General features: G+C 38.4%; 1 protein-coding gene across 7 annotated transcripts in view; it reads left to right on the top strand.

Moving 5' to 3' along the window:
• Positions 1-897: 897 nt before the first annotated feature.
• Positions 898-20,106, top strand: part of letm1 (leucine zipper-EF-hand containing transmembrane protein 1) — a 37,359-nt gene continuing 18,150 nt past the window's right edge. For 4 of the 7 annotated variants that reach the window (XM_049481101.1, XM_049481102.1, XM_049481103.1 and 1 more), the window contains exons 1-3: positions 898-1,185; positions 11,630-11,687; positions 12,491-12,980. In XM_049481101.1, coding sequence (XP_049337058.1) covers positions 1,101-1,185; positions 11,630-11,687; positions 12,491-12,980 — 633 coding nt within the window. In that variant the 5' untranslated portion in view covers positions 898-1,100. The remainder of the gene's footprint in view (positions 1,186-11,629; positions 11,688-12,490; positions 12,981-20,106) is intronic. The other 3 variants (XM_007230897.4, XM_022684927.2, XM_007230901.4) reach the window with 1 other exon arrangement.

Below are 20,106 nucleotides of genomic sequence, written 5' to 3' on the forward strand. Positions count from 1 at the left end.
TTGTGTGGAGCTTGCCTGCTTTTGCAGCCTGTAAGTTAGTATAATTAGTTATATTGTTTGGTTATTGTTTCTGGTTAATACAGTATTCCTACTGAGATATCTCAAAATGATTTAAACAGATTAAAACAAGTGTGTCTCACCTGATTTAACTGTAATGCAGAAACTGTTTTAAACTGGTTGATATAGTATATCTTGTGGCGTTCCACAGGGTTTTACTCCAGGGCCAATTACATAATTATAAGAAGATGATTCTGGACTTCAGAAGGGGCCAGCATGCTCACCTCCCACTTTACTCCCCCTGGAGGATCTGCGGTGGTGGTGGTCAACAAATACAGTTACTTGGGTGTGCACCTGTGAAAGCTGCACAGAGGATTTGTCAGAGTCAGCCTCTCCAGCACCACAGACATTTACACCTCTAGATGCAGGAAAAAGGCCAAACTGTAGTCCAGAGAATGAAGGCCTGAAGTGTAGTCTTACATACAGATTCTAACAGGTAAATCACTAAACTCAAACTTTATCTGGAATCCCTCAATTGGAAACTTTATAGATTTCACTGCTTAATATTTTAATAAAAGCAGAATATTTTTTATAGATGTCATCTTCTGTACCCTCTTGGGATGGTACCCGTACCACAGTTAAAGAACCACTGCCATAAGAGATCCAAGCTCCACTGCTAAATAAGCAATAACTTTTTGAGCTTTAAGCTTTTGGTTTGGGTTGGTTTATGGTGCTTTAAAAGAAAAATCTGTAGAGAAATGTTGAAAGAATAACTGAGTGTAGGATTGCACCACTTACATGAAATCATTGCACACACACGCAAACACACAAACAGACACACACGGACACATAGACTCCCTCTGCTGGTGGGTTGACGCTTACAGGAAGGCGGAAGTGGCCGAAAGGCCTCGTAGTGCCGTCTGTCTGCGAGCTCGTCGGTCGGATCAGCGCAGGAGGAGGAAGGACATGGCAGAGGGGATCTGGGACTATGACTTTTGTAGTTAGCTAGTTTTTAAACCGTCCGAAAGCTACTCACAACAATCTACCTGATCTTGGTATCTATTATATTACCGTGGGACACATCTTCTCCTCACAGGATCAGAATGGCTTTAATTTTGTTCTCCAGATCTCGGACTCCGCTGATGAAATCACCCAACGTCAGATCGCTAAAGAACGAGTTGAGGAAAGGTAACAGCCTTTACTCTGCTTAATAGGACTGAATTTATGTGCTGTGTATTGTATGTTGTTTATCGTAACTTGCAGTAATGTGCCGGGTTACACAAAATCCTGTTATGTTGGCTTATAAGGCCGTGCCTGCCGGTCTGTCAGTGGATCAGATGTAAGAGAGCCAGCAGCGTTAGGACTCAGTCAGCCGGTGTTCTGCCGGTGTGAACAGCAGCCTGGGACAGTTAATTTAAACAAGAAAAAACGGAAACCACAGGGATAAAATGATTCAACGCTTGATTTGTCAATGTCATGTCAAGTGTGTGGTTGTTTCTTGACATACGTAACCTAAGTTGGCAACAATTTAAGTGTTTTTCGGGTTAAACTAAGACGACTTGCTTTCTTTCATACTTTTGCTAACACGGCTAACGCTAGCTTAACAAAGTTAATTAGCTAAACGCTAAGCTAGTTAACCTAGCTAGCTAACGTTAATTAGCTATTAGCTAACCTAGGTGTCAGGCTTAACTTACAGCTGCCCATTTTGCAACGGTTTATCCTATCTGGTTAGCTAACACACTAGCTACCAATCTAGCTAGGTCAGTCTATGGACTTTTACACATAGCTAGACATTTTAGTTGTGAGCTGCACATTAGTAGTAGTTAGCTAGCTAACTAACTTATTGAACTCTTATATCTTCCGGTAACTTACTTAATTGTATCAGGACAGTAAAACCTGTGTGTCTGTGTTTAGTATGATAGTTATTTAGCTGTAAGGTCAGCTAGCTGGCTAGTTAGTTAGCTAGGCTAGCTAGCTAATGTCGGTGACAGTCGCTAGGTGACACAGACACGTGCAGTTGTGTTGCTGGGTCTTTGGCCTTTGTGTGGTGGTCTAATGGTGTATATAGGTGGGTCACTTCCAGAAAGGATTGATTGTCTCTTGTATCAACATTGTTTTTGGTACACACACGTGTTGTTTCTACACATTTGAGGAAAAATCTATGACACAGGATCTCACTAACTGTCCTGTTATGTCAGTGTCACTCTTTTAGGAGTTTAAGGGGCTGAAACATGACGTTGGAATTTCTTGACTTTTCCAAATGATATATTTGTGTGTCAGGCCACAGTTCTTTACTTTTCCATGAGTCATGCTGGTCGAACTGTAATTTTATGACTAGCTTTGTTATTTCAGCCAGCCAGCTTAGAAACATAAGTGCTCATATGAGGTTATCCGAGGACATGCTCCTCTGCTACGCATGCAGCAAGTTAGTAAACGTTAATTCTAATATAAACTGTCCAAAATGCTGTTTTCCTGTCTGTATACTAGCTACATCAAAAGGCCAGACTTAACCTGTCACTGTTTGACTGGGTATGTGGTCTAAGAACATTTTGTTCTCTAAGAGCTATTAATGCATTGACATCAAAGACAATCACTTTTATGATAAGTCCCTAATGGATTCATTACAGGTTTGTCCAATTTCCCCAAAGTCATATCCGATGAGACTAGAATGCAGTTAGATGATAAATCCAGCATTATGAGTACACCTAAAGTGCTTTAAATGGAATAAACTGAGCAGGTGGGGCTTGTGAACATGTCAGGGTGCAAAAGTGTAAAGGTCAGAATGGTCATTCAGGTCAAGGAATGTTTTCCCTGGTTGGTTTACTGCCAGTAGGCCCCCAAAGCAAAAGAATACCAACATGTGTTTATTTTTTGGAGCTCCCTCTATTTTGCATATTTTACACTTTCAATAATTTTAATCTTTTAGACCTTTCATTGATTCTTTTTGTTTATCTGGTTAGACACTTTAATGTTGCTTTTCAGAATGTAGAATATATTTTTTTACATTAAAGTATTCAATTACCAGTGGTCTGTTACACTCATACAGGTGTAACACATTTTGTCATGCCACTAGTATGTTTATGTCACTATTTAAATTAAAATGGTGAACTAGTCATATAACACCTGGTCCTATAGTGGTTCCTTTCCACTGGTTCAGTTAAAGAGAGCAGTTAAACTATGCAGTAGCAGATGGGCAATAGACACTAATTGTGAACCATAAAGTTCCATGTGTTCCAATGTTGTGTACCTTATAAAGTGACCAGTGAGTATAAATAGCTTATTTAAAAAGTCCTAAGGGAAGAGTCATGACTTCTTATGCTACATCTTCCAGTGTAACATAATCTGCAAGTCTCCCTGGATAAGACCTTCAGATAAATGTGCAGTAATTGTAAACAAAATGTTTTTTTTTCTTGCAGCATTTTTGATGCAGGTTGTTGAATTGCTTTAGAAAATAATTACACTTTAGTTGCACAAGACTGATTTATAGTCTTGTCATTAGATATTTGCTAGCATAGTGTTTTGATATGTAATATCTAAAGTAATAAATATTTATTACATCTGGACTGGAAACAAAAGCATCTTGTTCTGTCAACGTAACATTTCTGCAGTCAATCGCTACAGACCTCCAAACTTCATGTGGCTTCAGATAATCTTAAGAACCATACTTAAGAAAGATACTTTTGCCAGTGTATTGTGTATATAGCTCTCATTCTATCAAGAAGAGTTTATAACAAAAATGAGCAAAGTCCCAAAAACCTAACCATACATGTGCAGTCCATATTGAACATGCTACACATAATCGAATCCATTATGTTCTCTTAATAATGTTGCACATAAAAGAAGTGGCAGCATGTGTCGGCATTTCATACATGGTTTGTGATTACACTAGGTTTGTACTGCGCTCGAGTCCAACTGAACCGTGCCCTGGCCCACCTCAAGTGAGCCTATGTACAGTTTACTAGTACCACTACTCAAACAAACCACTTATGGTTAAAAACATGCTTGGGCACGGTACAGACTGTCTTAACAGAGAGAGAATGTAAGCAATGTTCTCTTTGTTCTTTTATGTCTATGGCAATTATCATGAATCATTGCTCTAATGCTAAGTTGTTTTGCAATATGTAGCTATTTTCCAAACCAGGACTGGAAGCTCTAAAGAAAGTTTTTAGGAAGCTCCTGCTCGTTCATCTTCTGAACAGGCTTGTTGCTCTGATGAGGACAGTAGCAGTTAGACTGCAGTAAGCCGGGCGTACAGTACATGCTGACACAGCCATATTCAGATACATTAGATTTTCATATGGGACCACAGCTCCTTTTTTAAGATAGTAAATTCTTGACCAGACTTGTTGTTTCCTCCAGCTGCTCAGTATGAGGTTTTAGAGAATGTCCAGCATTTTTATGTTAGAATATGTAGTCCAAAGGTGTTTTGAGTAGGGGTGACACACAATACTACTTTTATATGTTTGATATAAATGCTAATCCAATCTTAAGCAGCTACCAAATACAGATGCCAGTCAGATACCATCTTTTCCCTTCTTCTAAAAGGTTGCCTAACATCAACTCTCCCTGTTTCAAGGAACATTACTTACTCGCTTATTTACTCTGTCAACTAATTAATCAAATTTAGTTGATAATTGGGATTAGTTAAAATAAACACACCCAGGTTAGATTACTGCCAGGCCTACTGACTCTAAGCATCACTTAAATAGAACCTTTCCCAGCAGTGAAAAGGACACTGAATGTACCAAAGATTCTGTTCTCAAGAAGAAGCTTTCCATCACAGAATGGAGCCAGATTGTTGGTCTCTATTCAAATATCTTTTTCTGTGTTGTGTTCTTTTTTATTTATTTTTTATTTTTTATATACAATACATTTATTTATTTGACTGGCTGATTTGTACTGGATGGTCCAGATTGAAATATTGTAGGCCTAGTGTACACACCAGTGGCAGACAATATATGCAGATTATAGTGTATTCATCATATTCAGCTACACCCAAGTAGCTAGCTTAGTTTTGCTAACCCAACATTTTAAAAGGCCATTTATGTCCTTTAGAGCATAGGTAATAATTAGCTTAAGAGCACAACACAAATATAGTGTTAACTAATACAGTAGAACTTATATTATCTGCCTTTCAAAGACGAGCTGCTTCTTTGTTTAAAGACACTGAATTTAAAACATACTCCCAAACGTTCACATGTCTGCTCTTACCATTTTGGGAAAACTTGATTATGAAGCTCTGGTGAAGCAGATTTCTGGGGTGCTGTGAGTCTATCAGATTAGCCTAAAAGCTAACGTCCACTTTACCAGCATTTCATTACTGGGAACATTACAGGGTGTCCTGGAGTTAGTTACCACTTCAAAAATGGTAAAATGTTTGGGTGGATTGACTTTTAAATATAGCACCTTTAACCTCAAATGTCTAGAAGGTGGTAGATATAAGTATTCTGGAGCTCCAGCCTTTACAATATTCTGGTATGTTTGTGTTGTGTATAACACTGTTTGTTTTTCAAGTGTAATTCTTCTTATCTTACAATTAATGTGACATCCTTTAATTGAGCATGTTTTACTACTCATCTTGTAAGTTTATTATCCTAGTGGTTGTTATCTATATCAATGAATCCATTAAATTTCTAGGTGCAAAAAAGTGTGGTTGTAGATTCGTTTTTGCTATTGCACTACCATGAGGTGGAGTTACTCTTTAGTTAAGGAACAGTCAGTACTAAATAAGAACATGTGAAATGGCTACAGGAGTCTAATTTCCAAACACAGGAGAGAGTTGTCTGCCTACCCACCCCTTCCCAGAAGCGAAGCTCAACCGGGTTGCCAGATTGACACACAGTGGCAAGCAGTGAAAATTATACTCCGTAAAGCCCTATTCGGACGGGATTAGTTTCTCAGGGGGTCCTGGGTTAATTTTCTTGTTTCTCAGTGGGTCCTGGTTTAATTTCCTTTGTGATTTCATTCCCGTCCGGAACGACCATGTATGTGTTTTTATCAGACGTTCGCTGAGAAAATTATAAGCTGAAATACCTACTGTTTTTTACTGAACTCCGTTCGTCACCTAGCGTTTAAAAAAAAAAATAGCTGTTTGTCCACAGCCGCGCACCGTAATTACACTCTTGGGCATGTGTTTCTGTGGAGATTCACGTAAACACAACAGCAAGTGGAAATGGAGGAGTTTTTGAACGCGATGTCATGTGACTGAGAAAAGCCCAAACCTAGCTATGGTCAGCAAACTTTACTGAAGCTCAGGGATTACCTGTTTATGAGAAAAATAGCCAGCCTTCCTGTTTCCATGGCAACAGCACACTGTTTGCATGCTGTTGTGTTCTTTATCTGCTGAGGTTAAAAACCTGTGAGCCTTAGAATCGCTCCAGACCTTAGTTTAAGAAGGTGAAGGAAGAAGCACAGTGTATTCAAGTAGACTTAACCCTAGCGCGCAGGGTCACTCAGCATTCAGAAAGAGAAGGAAAGGACGTAAAGAAGTAAATAAGTCCTGCAAAACCTGGTGACTTCCTGGTCAGAGCAGGATTATGCTACAGGTATTGGAAGTAGGCCAAAGGGCTCGAGTACAGTGAGGTACAGTAAAAGAAGGAGAGTGAGAATGTCCTAGCAGACTAATTGAGACTTTAGGTCAGAGCAGGATTAGGCTACTTCAGGAGTAGTGTACCAAAGGTCTTGCAGATAGCGAACCGTGCAAGGAGAGCGGTCCAAGGGTTAAGAACATTATAGCTCTGCCTCTCATGGTCTGTAATCTTCAAGTGGATAATGTGTGCAGATATCAAGTAAACGCCTGATCTATATTCTGCAAGATGAGCCAAATATCATATGATATTCCTATATATGCTTGGAAATATAAATGTATTTTATATAAATGTATTTTGTCTTGCACTTCAAAACTTCAATTTAAAAAGAATATTCTAATAATTATCTATAGTTACATGTCTCATGAAATTTGCACAGAAAAAGGCCAACCTTTTAATAAACAAACAGATGCTAGGCTAGGTTCGCTGTGCTAGCTAAAGTTTATAGCCTAGCTTTATACAATTCATATTTTTCAGCTTTTAGTTTGTGAAGAGGAATGAAACCTGAGTAAACTTACGCAAAGTGTAGTAGGTGGTGCTGAACACTATATTCCTTCTAATGTTTGCAACTAGAGCGTAAAAATGAACTTAAACCTGCCCTTTCTCTGCTCTTCATGACAATGCTGTACCTCATAGCCTGTCCCCTTTGTAAAATTATTTTTTTTATCCTAGCTTTGTACAGCTGAAACATTGCAGTGAAGTTCATAGAAGATTTCTGTATTTTTTATATATATATAGAACAGCTAACAGCTGAATATCACAGTACCATCTTTTATCCTCGTTTAATGTGACCATAGTTTAAATCTTTTTAGAATTTCCTGGTATTTCATTAATCCATTCTTCTTTCTACCAATGAACATTTTTACACTATCTAGATGCTTGTTATTTTAATTAAGTCGTGCACTCTTTTTATAAAAAAACATACCTTTGCTTAATGCAGTGAAGTTTTATTTTAACTTCATCGACTTGCACAACTTGTTCCCAGGAATGACTGATCTACTGATTGTGTTAATTCCTATTGCAACTGTTCGTGTTATTGAGTACATGAGTTTATGTCCTGGAAAGACCTGCACTTCCACCTCACACACTCTGTCCTGGCATGTGGTGAATGATGAATCATTTAAATGTTGCTGCTGACAGTGAGAGACGGGATTTCGGCTCTGTAATGAATCCTAAGAAGTCACTCCTGACCTATATTCAGCAAAAAGCCTGCATGTGGCCAGCCAGTGTGGACCCCCATAGGACCCAGTATTACAGTGTGATGCTGTGAACTGCTTATGACATTTGTAACTTAGAGAAATGGACAGTAGTAGTTTTTTGCAACCTATCCAAATATGTAAACTATACACACAACTACGCCACTCTAAAATATCACTGGCCTACAAAAATTTCCTAGACCTCAGTGATGCACAGACCATAACCACACTTCAGAGTAAAATTCATAGTTCAGGAAATACGTATGAGATGCAGGAAGGGCCCTGTCCTTTACTGGTATTTGTTGCTGCTGTTCATCTGCCAGCCCCAGTCTTGACCCCCCTTTTTTTAAATATCAGCACAGTGTGTGAAGGTCTGGCTCAGATATACAGTCTTATGCAAGTTTGGGAACCCTTAATCAAGTTGCAATTTTTTGGACAAACTGAGGGTTGCAGAAACTTATTTTTTTATTCAGTGATTATGATAAGCAAATCAGTTGAACTGAAAAACTGACAGCTGAATCAGATCCCCAAGATTAATGAATTATTATCTGACTTTTCAAACCTTAGACTATAAAGATGTTTTCATAACTGAGAGTCTAGACTGGAGACCAAGGTTCACATGGTTCATATGAGCCACATTAGACCATGCTTCTGGGAAACTCTGTCCAGTAGAGAGAGTCATTGTCAGGTGCAGAAGGTCAGTAAGACTCTAGTGCTTAGTCTCTCCCCTGGCACTTGTGTGGGTAGCAGCTATTTTCCATGGCGTTGGTCCCTTAGTGAAAGTCAGCTGTGCTGCTTGTTGTCTGCTGACTCATGGCATGTGGATGATCATTCTTACCATTATTACTGTTAGTGAGCAGCTAGGCCTGCCACAATAATTACATTATTGTAAAATAAATGGAGACTACCTCAATAATATTTGAAAATTGTGATATCATCTGTTGTGTTTATTTGTATGTTTGTTCACATATACTAGTATTTTAGCCATATGCACAGTGTGGACTGCAGTAAGTGAACAAAATGTACTATAAGGCAAACCAGATTATAATGTGCACTATCAATAAACGTCTATTTTCTTATCTGTTTTCATACACAATGTGCACTGGATTATAAGCCGCATTGTGCAACACTAGTAGGGAACAGGGATGTTGCCATGTTTTCCTTCTAATTTAGCTGTAAAGTTAAGCCAAGTTAGGTAAACAAAACTGTATTCTTTAAAAAAAAAAAAAAAAAAAAAGCTTAGATTTCCAGATTTCCACTCAGGCTGGATGCAGCAGCATTGGCATGCTGGCCGATAGCAATACACTAAGGAACCCTGAGCGCTCCGGTAAAGCCAGGGAGATATTAGCTAGCAGTTCATCTTATTTTCACTTAGCTTATTTTCAGACGGTAAACACAAATGCCGTAAGAGATAGCGCTTTGCTTGGTTAGGGGCTGATGCTAATGCTAATACTGCACCAGCAGTGCAAGCTGGGGTTAGCTGCAGGCTACAGGCCGGTAATACTCACCTCTGAACTGCAAAAGAGCTAGAGTTTAGCGCGGCTAGTGGCTAATGCTAATACTGCCCCAGCAGTGCAAGCTGGGGTCAGCAGCAGGCTACAGGCCGATAATACTCACCTCTGAACTGCAAAAGAGCTAGAGTTTAGCGCGGCTAGCGGCTAATGCTAATACTGCCCCACTAGTGCTAGCCGGGGATAGCAGCAGGCTACAGCCTGATAATACTCTCCTCATAGTGACAAAAGAGCTAGCGCTTAGCGTAGTTAGCGGCTAATGCTAATAATACTGCTCCATAAGTGGCTTTACTGCTCCTTAAAATCTGACTGGTAAAATTCATACATAAGACGCATCAGGTGCACTGACGATTTTTGGGAAACTTAAAGAATTTTAAGTGCGCCTTATAGTGCAAAAAAATACTATATATATATATATATATATATATATATATATATATATATATATATATATATACAGTGCCCTCCATAATTATTGGCACCCCTGGTTAAGATGTGTTCTTTAGCTTCTCATAAATTGAGTTTTGTTCAAAATAATATAGGACCACGATGGGAAAAAAAGTAAAGTCCAACCTTTAACTTTAACCTTAAGTAAATTTTAAGGGGGAAATAAAATCCCTGACTAAGAAATAATTATTCTTCATAAAATCACCTGTTCCACAATTATTGCCACCCCTAACAATTCTTAAGAAATAAATTTAATAAAAGTATTTCTGTCACTTCTACAGTAGTTTACGAAGTTGATCAGAGTATGTAGGAACATTTAATTAGTAATTCACAACTTCCTGTTTCCCTGGGGTATAAATATGACGTGACACAGAGGCCATTTATCTTCAACATGGGAAAGACAAAGGAACATACCATTCAAGTGAGGCAGATGTGTGTTGACCTTCACAAGTCAGGCAATGGCTACAAGAAAATCGCTACTCGCCTACACCTGTCCATATCTACTGTCAGAGGAATTATTAAGAAGTTTAAAACAACTGGAACAGTGGTAAACAAGCCTGGACGAGGACGCAAGTTTATTTTGCCACCACACACAGTGAGGAGGATGATAAGAGAAATAAAAAGTTCTCCAAAGCTCACTGTTACAGAATTGCAACAAATGGTAGCTTCTTGGGGTCTCCAAAACAACCATCAGGCGCTATCTACATGCCAACAAGCTGTTTGGGAGGCATGCACGGAAGAAACCATTTCTCACTCACAATCATAAACGCAAACGTTTGGAGTTTGCTAAGCGGTACTGGGACTTCAACTGGGACCGTGTGCTTTGGTCAGATGAAACAAAGATAGAGCTTTTTGGCAACAAATGCTCTAAGTGGGTCTGGCGTAACACAAGAGCTGAGTATGCAGAAAAGCACCTCATGCCCACTGTGAAATACGGCGGGGGATCAGTGATGCTGTGGGCCTGTTTCTCTTCTAAAGGCCCTGGGAACCTTGTTAGGGTGCATGGCATCATGAATGCTCTAAAATACCAGGACATTTTAAAACAAAATCTGGTGGCTTCTGCCCGAAAGCTGAAGATGGGTCGTCACTGGGTCTTTCAGCAAGATAATGACACTAAACATGTGGCCAAATCTACACAGAAATGGTTCACCGCACACAGAATCAAGCTCCTCCCATGGCCATCTCAGTCCCCAGACCTCAACCCCATTGAAAACCTGTGGGGTGAGCTGAAGAGGAGAGTGCAGAGGAGAGGACCCAGGTCGTTGGATGATTTAGAGAGAATGTGCAAAGAGGAATGGTCAAAGATCCCTCTTTCTGTATTCTCCCATCTTGTGAAACATTACAGGAGAAGATTAGGTGCTGTTTTGTTGGCAAAAGGGGGTTGTACAAAGTATTAACATCAGGGGTGCTAATAATTGTGGCACACATGATTTGATGTTAAATAATTATTTCTTAATGTGGGATTTTTTTCCTACTGAATAAATTCACTTGAGTTAAAGGTTTTATTTTACTCTTTTTTTATATATATATATATATATATAATTGTGTTAAAAGGGTTTAAAAGGGTATAATTGCTTTGTTATATTATTCTATTATCATTATGTCAGTGGCATTTAATGACCTTAAAATGTCAATAATATAATTTATTGAAATAATCTCTTGGACGATATATTGTCTACAAAACATTACCGTGACAGGCCTATGAGCATCACTAAAATAGATTATTCTCTAATGTATAAAATATGTCTCAAACACCTTCCCTGTCTTTCCTATATTATTGTACATATAAAATTATGCATATTGATTACATCTTATTTCTGGTGTTGGTAAAGCTAGTACTAACACATGCCGTCTCTCTCTCTCTTTCCCTTTCTCTCCTTCTGTGTTGTAGGAAACCTGACAGAAGGAGCTTGTTTCAGTTGTACTGCACTACGGCTGGCTGCAAACAGGTAACTTGATGTAAAAGTGCAGAGAGGATTACAGACTTGTCCTTTGCCTTAGCTCTTGTCATTATCCTCTATTCTCTTTTTCTCTTTAGAACAGTACTACACAGTATAGTTTATTGTCCAGAACATGTTTGATGTCTAAGATTTGTTTTTAGGAGCATCACGTCTAATGTACAGTTTTGTGTGAGAAATGATATGAAACCCCTGTTTTTTTAACATATTTAAAACACGAAGACTATGTCAGACTATTTGCACTTTATTTCAACAGTACTGATGTATAATTGTATAAAAAATATTTTTTCCTGAACTCCTGAAGTTTTTCTCTAGGTGTTCTTTGGCAGTCTCTTTCTGATGGTAGATGCACACACTGACATCAACTTTGGCAGATTAACGATTGTTGGAGATCTTTCTTACGCATTTTACAGTCTGAACTTTGAAACAGATCTGACCTAGGCCTATTTTAAATGTTAAAATACTTATATCTACTTATGTTTGCCAAAGTTGTATGAGACATTTAATCAAAACATTGTTTAAATATTGCTTAATTACAATTGAAATATACTTACGTGTATTTTAATTTTAAAAAGTATATACTTTTCCATCTTAAGTATACTAAAAAAAAAAAAAATATATATATATATATATATATATATATATATATATATATATATATATATATATATATATATATATACTAAAATACACTTTTCTTTTACAAGGGAGATGCAACCACTGTTTTAATTGTGCAATATACACGTCTTATGTGTTTGTGTTTGAGCTTTTTCTGATGTCTGTTTTTTTTTCAGTCCTGATGTTCTCAGAAGCAGTTCAGTGGTTCAGACCTCTCCTCTCAGACCACTGCTCTACCCTGACCACTCGTCTGTCCATCACCGTTCATCAGCTTTGTCTTCATCTCGTCTTTACTGTGCCGTCCTGATACCTGACTCCGCCCTGCCAGGCCACACTTACTCCACCACTCATCCTACCATCTCCCAGCTGTGCACTTCACCAGTGCGGTGGGTGCACACTACAAGCCGGCTCCACGATGACTCAAAGGTGGAGCGCTCGTTGCGCTCTCTGAAAGATCGGAATAAGAAGCTGGAAGAAGGGGGACCCGTGTACAGTCCGACGGTGGATTCTGAGCCTGTACGGAGATCACTAGGGCAGCGTGTCATAGACGAGATCAAGCACTACTACCACGGCTTCCGGCTACTGTGGATCGACACTACCATCGCTGGACGTATGCTGTGGAGGGTGCTGAACGGAAACGCTCTGTCACGCAGAGAAAGAAGACAGGTATACACACTCAGATAATCTTGGGTAATGGGTGTCTGCTTTAAGTGTGTGACAATTATAATAAGTAATGAAAGTAGGGCTGTGCCAAATGATAATACTACCATAATAATTACGATTAGGAATATTGCCCTTAATATTTTAGTACTTTTTTAATCATATTCTCCTAACTATACACTGAAAATGTGTGAGAAGATATTTTATGCTGAACTGGTGTAAAATGGACTTTGAGTGTATTAAAATGCGATTAAAAAGTACCTTCCTTTGTTGAACAGCCCAACTCCCTTTTCCCGCAGCCTCCTGAGATCCAGTATTTTGTGCCCAAACAGGCTTTTACAATAAATGATATGTGAGAATGTCTTGTGCCTGCAGATAAATTTCCTTTTCCACTGTTATTCAGGCTCTCAACAGAGAGCCCTGACTTTTCAAAATGAGGCATTTACAAAATTAAAACTGCACAAAAATTGTATTAAAAGACACCATTTACATCCCATTACGTAGCTAAATCTCTGGGTGCCTCCATCTTAAATTTAAGTCACAGTTAACTGTCGAGCACAAAATTACTTTCTTGGAAATGCATGAATTCCAGCTGTTGCTAAGAAAATCTGGTTCCTGGAACCAACCTGCAAAAAGTTTTACTGTTGGTCCTCGAAGGTTAAATTATTCTGATTTAAATTTCTATGGGATGTAAACAGTGACTTTTAATAAACTTCTTGTGTTGTTTTAAAATTCTAAATGCCTTGTTTTAAATGTCTCCGGATTCTACCAATGAAGTGTGGTGCTACTTTGAGCCTGCATAATAGTGGAAAAAGCATTCCCCGTATCATGCATTGTAAAAGCGCACAAAATACTGGATCTCAGAAAGCTGCAGGAAAATGGAGAAGGGCTAATAAACAAAGATAAGTACTTTATATCACGTTTTATTACACCCAAAGTCCATTTCACACCGGAGTTCTCCTTAAGGACACTATTTTGCGACAAAAATACTTCAGGTAATTACTGTTTTATGTCATAGCAACTCTTTACCTATTTTAAAGATCATCCCACACATTTTTAATCTGTCATAGTATCTTTGTGTTCAAGACAAGCTCTGGTTTAGCACGGCATGTGGACTGGCATTATCATGTTAGCAATGCGAATTGAAGGGCGACTGGTCGCAGGGCCTTATTTTAATGTAGTGTTGGGCTGCCAAAGTGCCTGTAAAGAAGACCAAAGACCATGACTGTGCGCTGACCACAGTGTTTTCCACAAATGGATTCATTGGTTGTCTTTAACATGACAGAAGCATGAAGACAGATCACTGAAGATGACCTTTTGCCATTCGCAGACACAGTCTGGCATGACTTGCATAAATATCTGGTTGATTTCTCCTGGATTAAACTTATTTTGAAGTATTTTCGTAATTGATGACGTCACCGCAGCGCTAGATAAAAGTATGCAGTACTTTCTAGGTAGAATTTGGCATGGTCTTCTGCCGTGTCACTGTCACGTGTATTTAACTCCATGCATGTAAGGTAATTAAGTCCTGTGGAGCAGATGGATGCCAAAGAGTACTTGAGGTGACCAGTATAGGCCTGGTGTAATGGTTTAATCCAAACCCTTTAAATCCTGACTGGATCGCTGCTAGTGATTAATGGTTTAAATTGGCGTCACACAGAGCCGCCATGTAATGATCGTTTAGTTGGTACGGGAAGCGTGGCGTCCTGGAGAGTGGCGATTTGATAGACTCTCGCTGCGGACCTGAGCTCAGCAGACTGACAGTCTGAACCATCAGGCATGCCTGGCAGACTGGAATGGGATTTTGACTTAGTTTAAGGTAGAGTCAGAGTGGAAGGTCATTTTGCAGGACAATGATGGGTTTAAATATAAATAACTGCATGCGTGGCTCATTGTGGGATGTTCCTTCCTGTCTGTCCAGTCACTCTCGTAACCTCTACAGCTCTCCCCCTCTCTCTCTCTCTTTTTCTCTGTATCTCTTCCGCTTACTCTCTCTTCCTGGCTAATGATTGATTGGCCAACACGGCAGCTCTATGGTATCACGCTGTACTGAGCTGAAGCATATGTGTCTGCTGGCCAGTAGCCCAGCGTCTATTGTGGTAACGTGATATCCCTCTGAGAGCTGCAGAGCTTCTAGCAGGGGTAACACAGAGTTTAAGGCCACACTAAAAAAAGAAAGCAGCTCTGACATTTAGCATTAGCATGTAGCATTAGCCATTTCTTAAGCATGTAGCAGATCATTGCTAGCTGTTTTCGGTAGTCGTCTAATGAGAGTAATATAGCATATTACCAAATATTTTCTCACCACTTCTTACCTAGCATTAACACTATTTAGACAAATGTATTTGGACACCAGGTTATTCATTGTTTCTTCTGAAATCAAGGGTGCTAAAAAAAGTTCATTCTGCTTTTGTTGGAGTAATTGTCTCTACAAGTCTACTTCGCCTCACATCTCCTCACCCCCAAAAGTACTAGAATGAAGTGCCATCACTCCAGAAAACACAGTTCTGCTGATCTACAGCTCAATGCTGGGAGTAGGGTTAATATAATATCATTTTAATATTGATATGAAGAGAATAATTGCCACTGCCAGTGGTGTACGTCATCACGCACTGACACGGCTATGTTACAGAAACCTATAGTGTTCTGCTGTTTCTGCTTGGCTTATATGCTGTGACCTGATGACAGCAACCTGTAGTGAACATCAGTCAGTAACAGATGCTGTAAATGTATCAATCTTTTAACCACAAGCCCACAATAGCAGAATAGCCACAGTAGCCAATGGCTAACTGGCAGTGCAAATTATCTTTCTTTGTGTTGGTTAGATTAGCAGGTACTGTGGTTTGATACGATAAGTGGAATATGGCTGTAGTTTACTCAGGTTCTTACATATTCCTAGCAGTGCTAATACTGCTCCAGCTGAGCTAGCAGCAGGCTACAGGCCGATAAGACTCATCTGTGAAAGGCCAAGGAGCTAGCGCTTAGCACGTTTATCGGCTAAAGATAATACTGCTGGAGAACTAAACTGAAACTCCTGTATATTGCTGCAGTTCAGCAGAGTGGCTTCACTGCTCCTTACAACCTGACTGATAAAATTTGTACATAAAGCGTAAAGATTTTTTGGGAAACCGAAGGATTTTAAGTCTGCCTTATAGTGCGGAAAAAAAATCCTCTATTATTTTGTTATGATTTTACTGGGTTGGCTAGATAGAGTAAGTTCTGCTGTTTGATCTATGGTGTGATCTTTTTGGTCTGAGTGATATTGAAATGTCGAAAAAAAAAATTTCACTGTTATTTAAATATTTTCAATTGCAAAAAATATTAATACCAAATTATTGTCCAGCTCTACCTGTAGCCCATGTCTTGCATTAGGGGAGTCCTAATCTGTTGTCAGTACTTCAGTATAAATGACTAGACAAGTCACACAACAACCATGTCCGAAGCTTTTTATCATCTTTATTTTTAAGAGTGTATAACAATAATATAACAATAGTGCAATATTTGACAATAAACAGATTTTCTGTTTAGGTTATGTGGCTTCACCTAATTTCCCACTTACATCAGTAACACTAGCTTACTGTTAGCATAGCGCTAACGTCTGACTATCTCAGTCTCTCCGACAGCCACATGACTCATTGCGTGTGGTGTTACATTCCAGTAAGATCTCCCCTCAGCTCGTATTTAAATATACATGCAGCCCTGCCTCTTGTGCTGATCACAGATTACTGGCTGGAAAGTGAAGCGTGGTCAGATTTGAATGCACACCAGTGATTAGTTACTAAATAGTTGGTGTCTGTCGTCGCTCGACAGTTCTTGGAGTTCTTCCAGCAGCATGGCTCTGTTGCAAACGCCTTTGATAAATGTCCTCGCATAAGCTGACTGATAAACTGGTCTCTGTACTCGATGGGTACATGGTTGTCTGATTAGCACAGAGTCACTGACTTTGCAATTTTGTGTACCAGTTATTGCGTAGTTATTTCATAGAGTGATGAAGATGATCCAGGGGTCCACCACCTGTGTTTAGGGGACTGAACACCATTTTTGTCATGCATTGCCTTATTTAGTTTGATTTTTTATGGACGTGTTTTTATATATATATATATATATATATATATATATATATGTGAAGCTAACATTAGTGCTGCATCCTAATAATGAATAACTGACATATGTACTGTATATATTTGTACATCATGTCATATTAATATATAAATGAACTGTTTTTTGAGCCACAGGTAGGACATGTCATGATGATTACAATATTGACTTATTGTAAAATATACAGACATAACCTCAACAATTCAAAGAGAGCCCATTAATGTAAAAATCTGCATGTTTTATGTAATTTTGTTGACCTAAGGTCACAATTGGCAGTATATTGATTGCATGCAGTAATTTTTGCTGACCTTAATATCACTCATTATGGTTTTTCTATGCTAGAAGAGCACATTAACGTGAAGAGTCAAAGTCATCTTTATGTAAAAACAAGTGATTTATTTAATTATTGATTTATTTATTGTTGAAGATATAAAAAAAAGTATTTCAATTCAACTGCCTGAAAACTATTGAGAATTACTGTCATTGTATGAGTATGCTATTAAATTCTAATTATTTCAGTGGTATTAAATGTTTTTAAAATGACAGTAATATTGCTTTTCGTAATCATATTCAAATACAGTTATCGTGACAGGCCTAGCCACAAGACGATAAAACACTGCTGAGGTTTTAATTAATGATGCATATATTTATCAGCCATAACATGAGTACCATCCCCCTAATTTTGTTGAGTTAGATCTCTATAGTTCCACAACAAAAGATCTGACCTTTTGAGGCATGTGTTCCTTAAGACGAAGGTGTTCTGTGGTATCTGACACAAAGAATCATGTTAACAGCTTATTTAAACAGACCCTTTAATTCCTGTAGGTTGTGAGGTGGGGCCTCCATGGATCACATGAATGAGACCTGAGAACCCATGATCCAGTCACCTGTTCACACATTATCCTCTCTTTTACCACTTCTATTATGTACAGTACTTTTCATTGCATAATAGATAAACCCATACAAGTACAGCCTGATGATTTGGAGATGCTCTAATGCAGTCGTGGAGCGCAAACAGCTTGGTTCTTGTCAAAGTAGCTTTATGTGAGCCAGTTTGTCCTGTTTTTGATAACATGATCTTTAATTACTGACTGTTTAATGCTTTAATTACTGAATGTTAATTGCTAACATATCCGACCCCATAAGGGATATAGAAGATTTAGCCACTGTTGATGAAGATAATTTTTACTAATTATTTTAAATTTTTTTTTGCTATTTTTTTTATGGCTAATTGCTATATGCATTTGTTTTATTTCTGTCTCATATTTGTACTGTTAATTATATGACAGTAGAAAATACTGACATCAAAGTATTGTGATATTAAGTTTTGCAATACTGTATCTGATCTGAAAAACAGTATATATATGTTTAAATAGTTTTAATACTTTGTCTCACTCAGTTCTCATTGTACCTAAAGTAACCTTTCTTTTATTCAGTTTTTGCATAAGTTTTGTACACTGACAGTTTGTCTTACATTTTAATTAATAAAATGTAAATTAAAAGAAATAAAAAAAAATTGTATTGGGATGTTTATCATATATTCCCTTAGTCTTTGTAATACACAGTCCCTGTGTTTGATTGGTAAGAACTGGTTTGGTTACCTTTTTGTATGTTTGTATTTTATATAAATCTAATTCTGTGTTAAATGCTGCCCCCACATTTAGGCTCTTGTTGTATCAAGAGTCACTCAGCTTACAGTGTAATGGATTTAAGTCCATTAACATTAGATTTAATGTAGTATTGTGTGTGAATGGCTATGCTAACAACTTTGTACAATTAGTCCATTCTTATTCATGTGGGCCTGTCTTATTTAAAGCAGGTTAAATGTCCTCACATTAGTTTCAGTTAGCATCTATGCTAACTCCCTACTGCTGCCTCTTTAATGCTCATTCACATTCAGGCCTGAGGCTTTTGGTGTCACTTCTTCTTACCAATCTCTCCTCTCTCTCTCTCTCTCTCTGTCTCTCTGTCTCTGTCTTTCTCTCTCTCCGTTTCCCTCTCTTTCTCTTTCTCTTCCCTCCTCTGTTAGACCCCATGCCTCTTTTTCTCCCTCTTTCCTTTTTTCCCTCTTTTCTTCTCTTCCTGACAGAGGCGATATACATGTCAATAGGGAATTCACAAAGCTTCTTTTCAGCTTGCTTGGCTTTGTTCCTATATGACCCCTCACATGCAGGTGGAGAGAGGGGAGAGGAACCTTCTGTTAAGGCTAAACTTCCATCACATGTTTGATGCACTTACTGGAGCTCTGCATTTAGAGAGTAAGCGTCTTGTAAAAGAACTGAGGTTCTTCCTGGTGTCCTGGTTGCTGTAGGAAGCAGGTCAGCAGTGATGTGCTGGTGTAGATTGGTGGATTGGTGGTATGGAACAGAGATGAGGGAAGACACAGCATCCAAATAGGGCTAGCAGCAGGAATGACCAACAATGATGGTGAAAGGGGGGATGGGACATGTGAAGAAGAGACGTGTAGGAGGGTCAGTTTTGGTTCACCATCTTGTCTAAAGCTCTTTGTTTTCCTTCTACTGGATAAGGGGCTTGGTCTTACTGCACTGAACTGGACTTGTGAGTCAAAACATTAGTATTGAAAAGCGAGCACAGAAACAGAAATTTTGCACAAACTGAAACAATACAAAATAAATATTTGGCTAAAGGCTTATACTGCATTTGAAGCCTGGTCTAAGCAGTCTAAATGTGTTGCTTTGCATATTTATGTATGCTTTCATGACATTTATACAGGGAAATGTAAAAAAATGTAAAGTAATTTTCTCTTTTTGTGCATTAATATATATTAATCACTTAAGGTTTAACTTGTTTACATGAACCCATCATCTTACCGGCACCAAACACAACAGATTACATATTTCCTCACTAAATATTAGCATTTTCCACATTTAAAGGACATTTATGACATCAATATTTTAGAAATTCAAAGGATATTTGTATCCCATGTTTAGGAGCCATACCCACAGAAAGCAGAGGTGGAGGACGTGGCAGAAATAATCGTTGACTAATCAACTAATCGGAAAAATAATCACCA

The sequence above is a fragment of the Astyanax mexicanus genome, chromosome 7 (genome assembly GCF_023375975.1).
Source record: "Astyanax mexicanus isolate ESR-SI-001 chromosome 7, AstMex3_surface, whole genome shotgun sequence".
NCBI lineage: Eukaryota > Metazoa > Chordata > Actinopteri > Characiformes > Acestrorhamphidae > Astyanax > Astyanax mexicanus.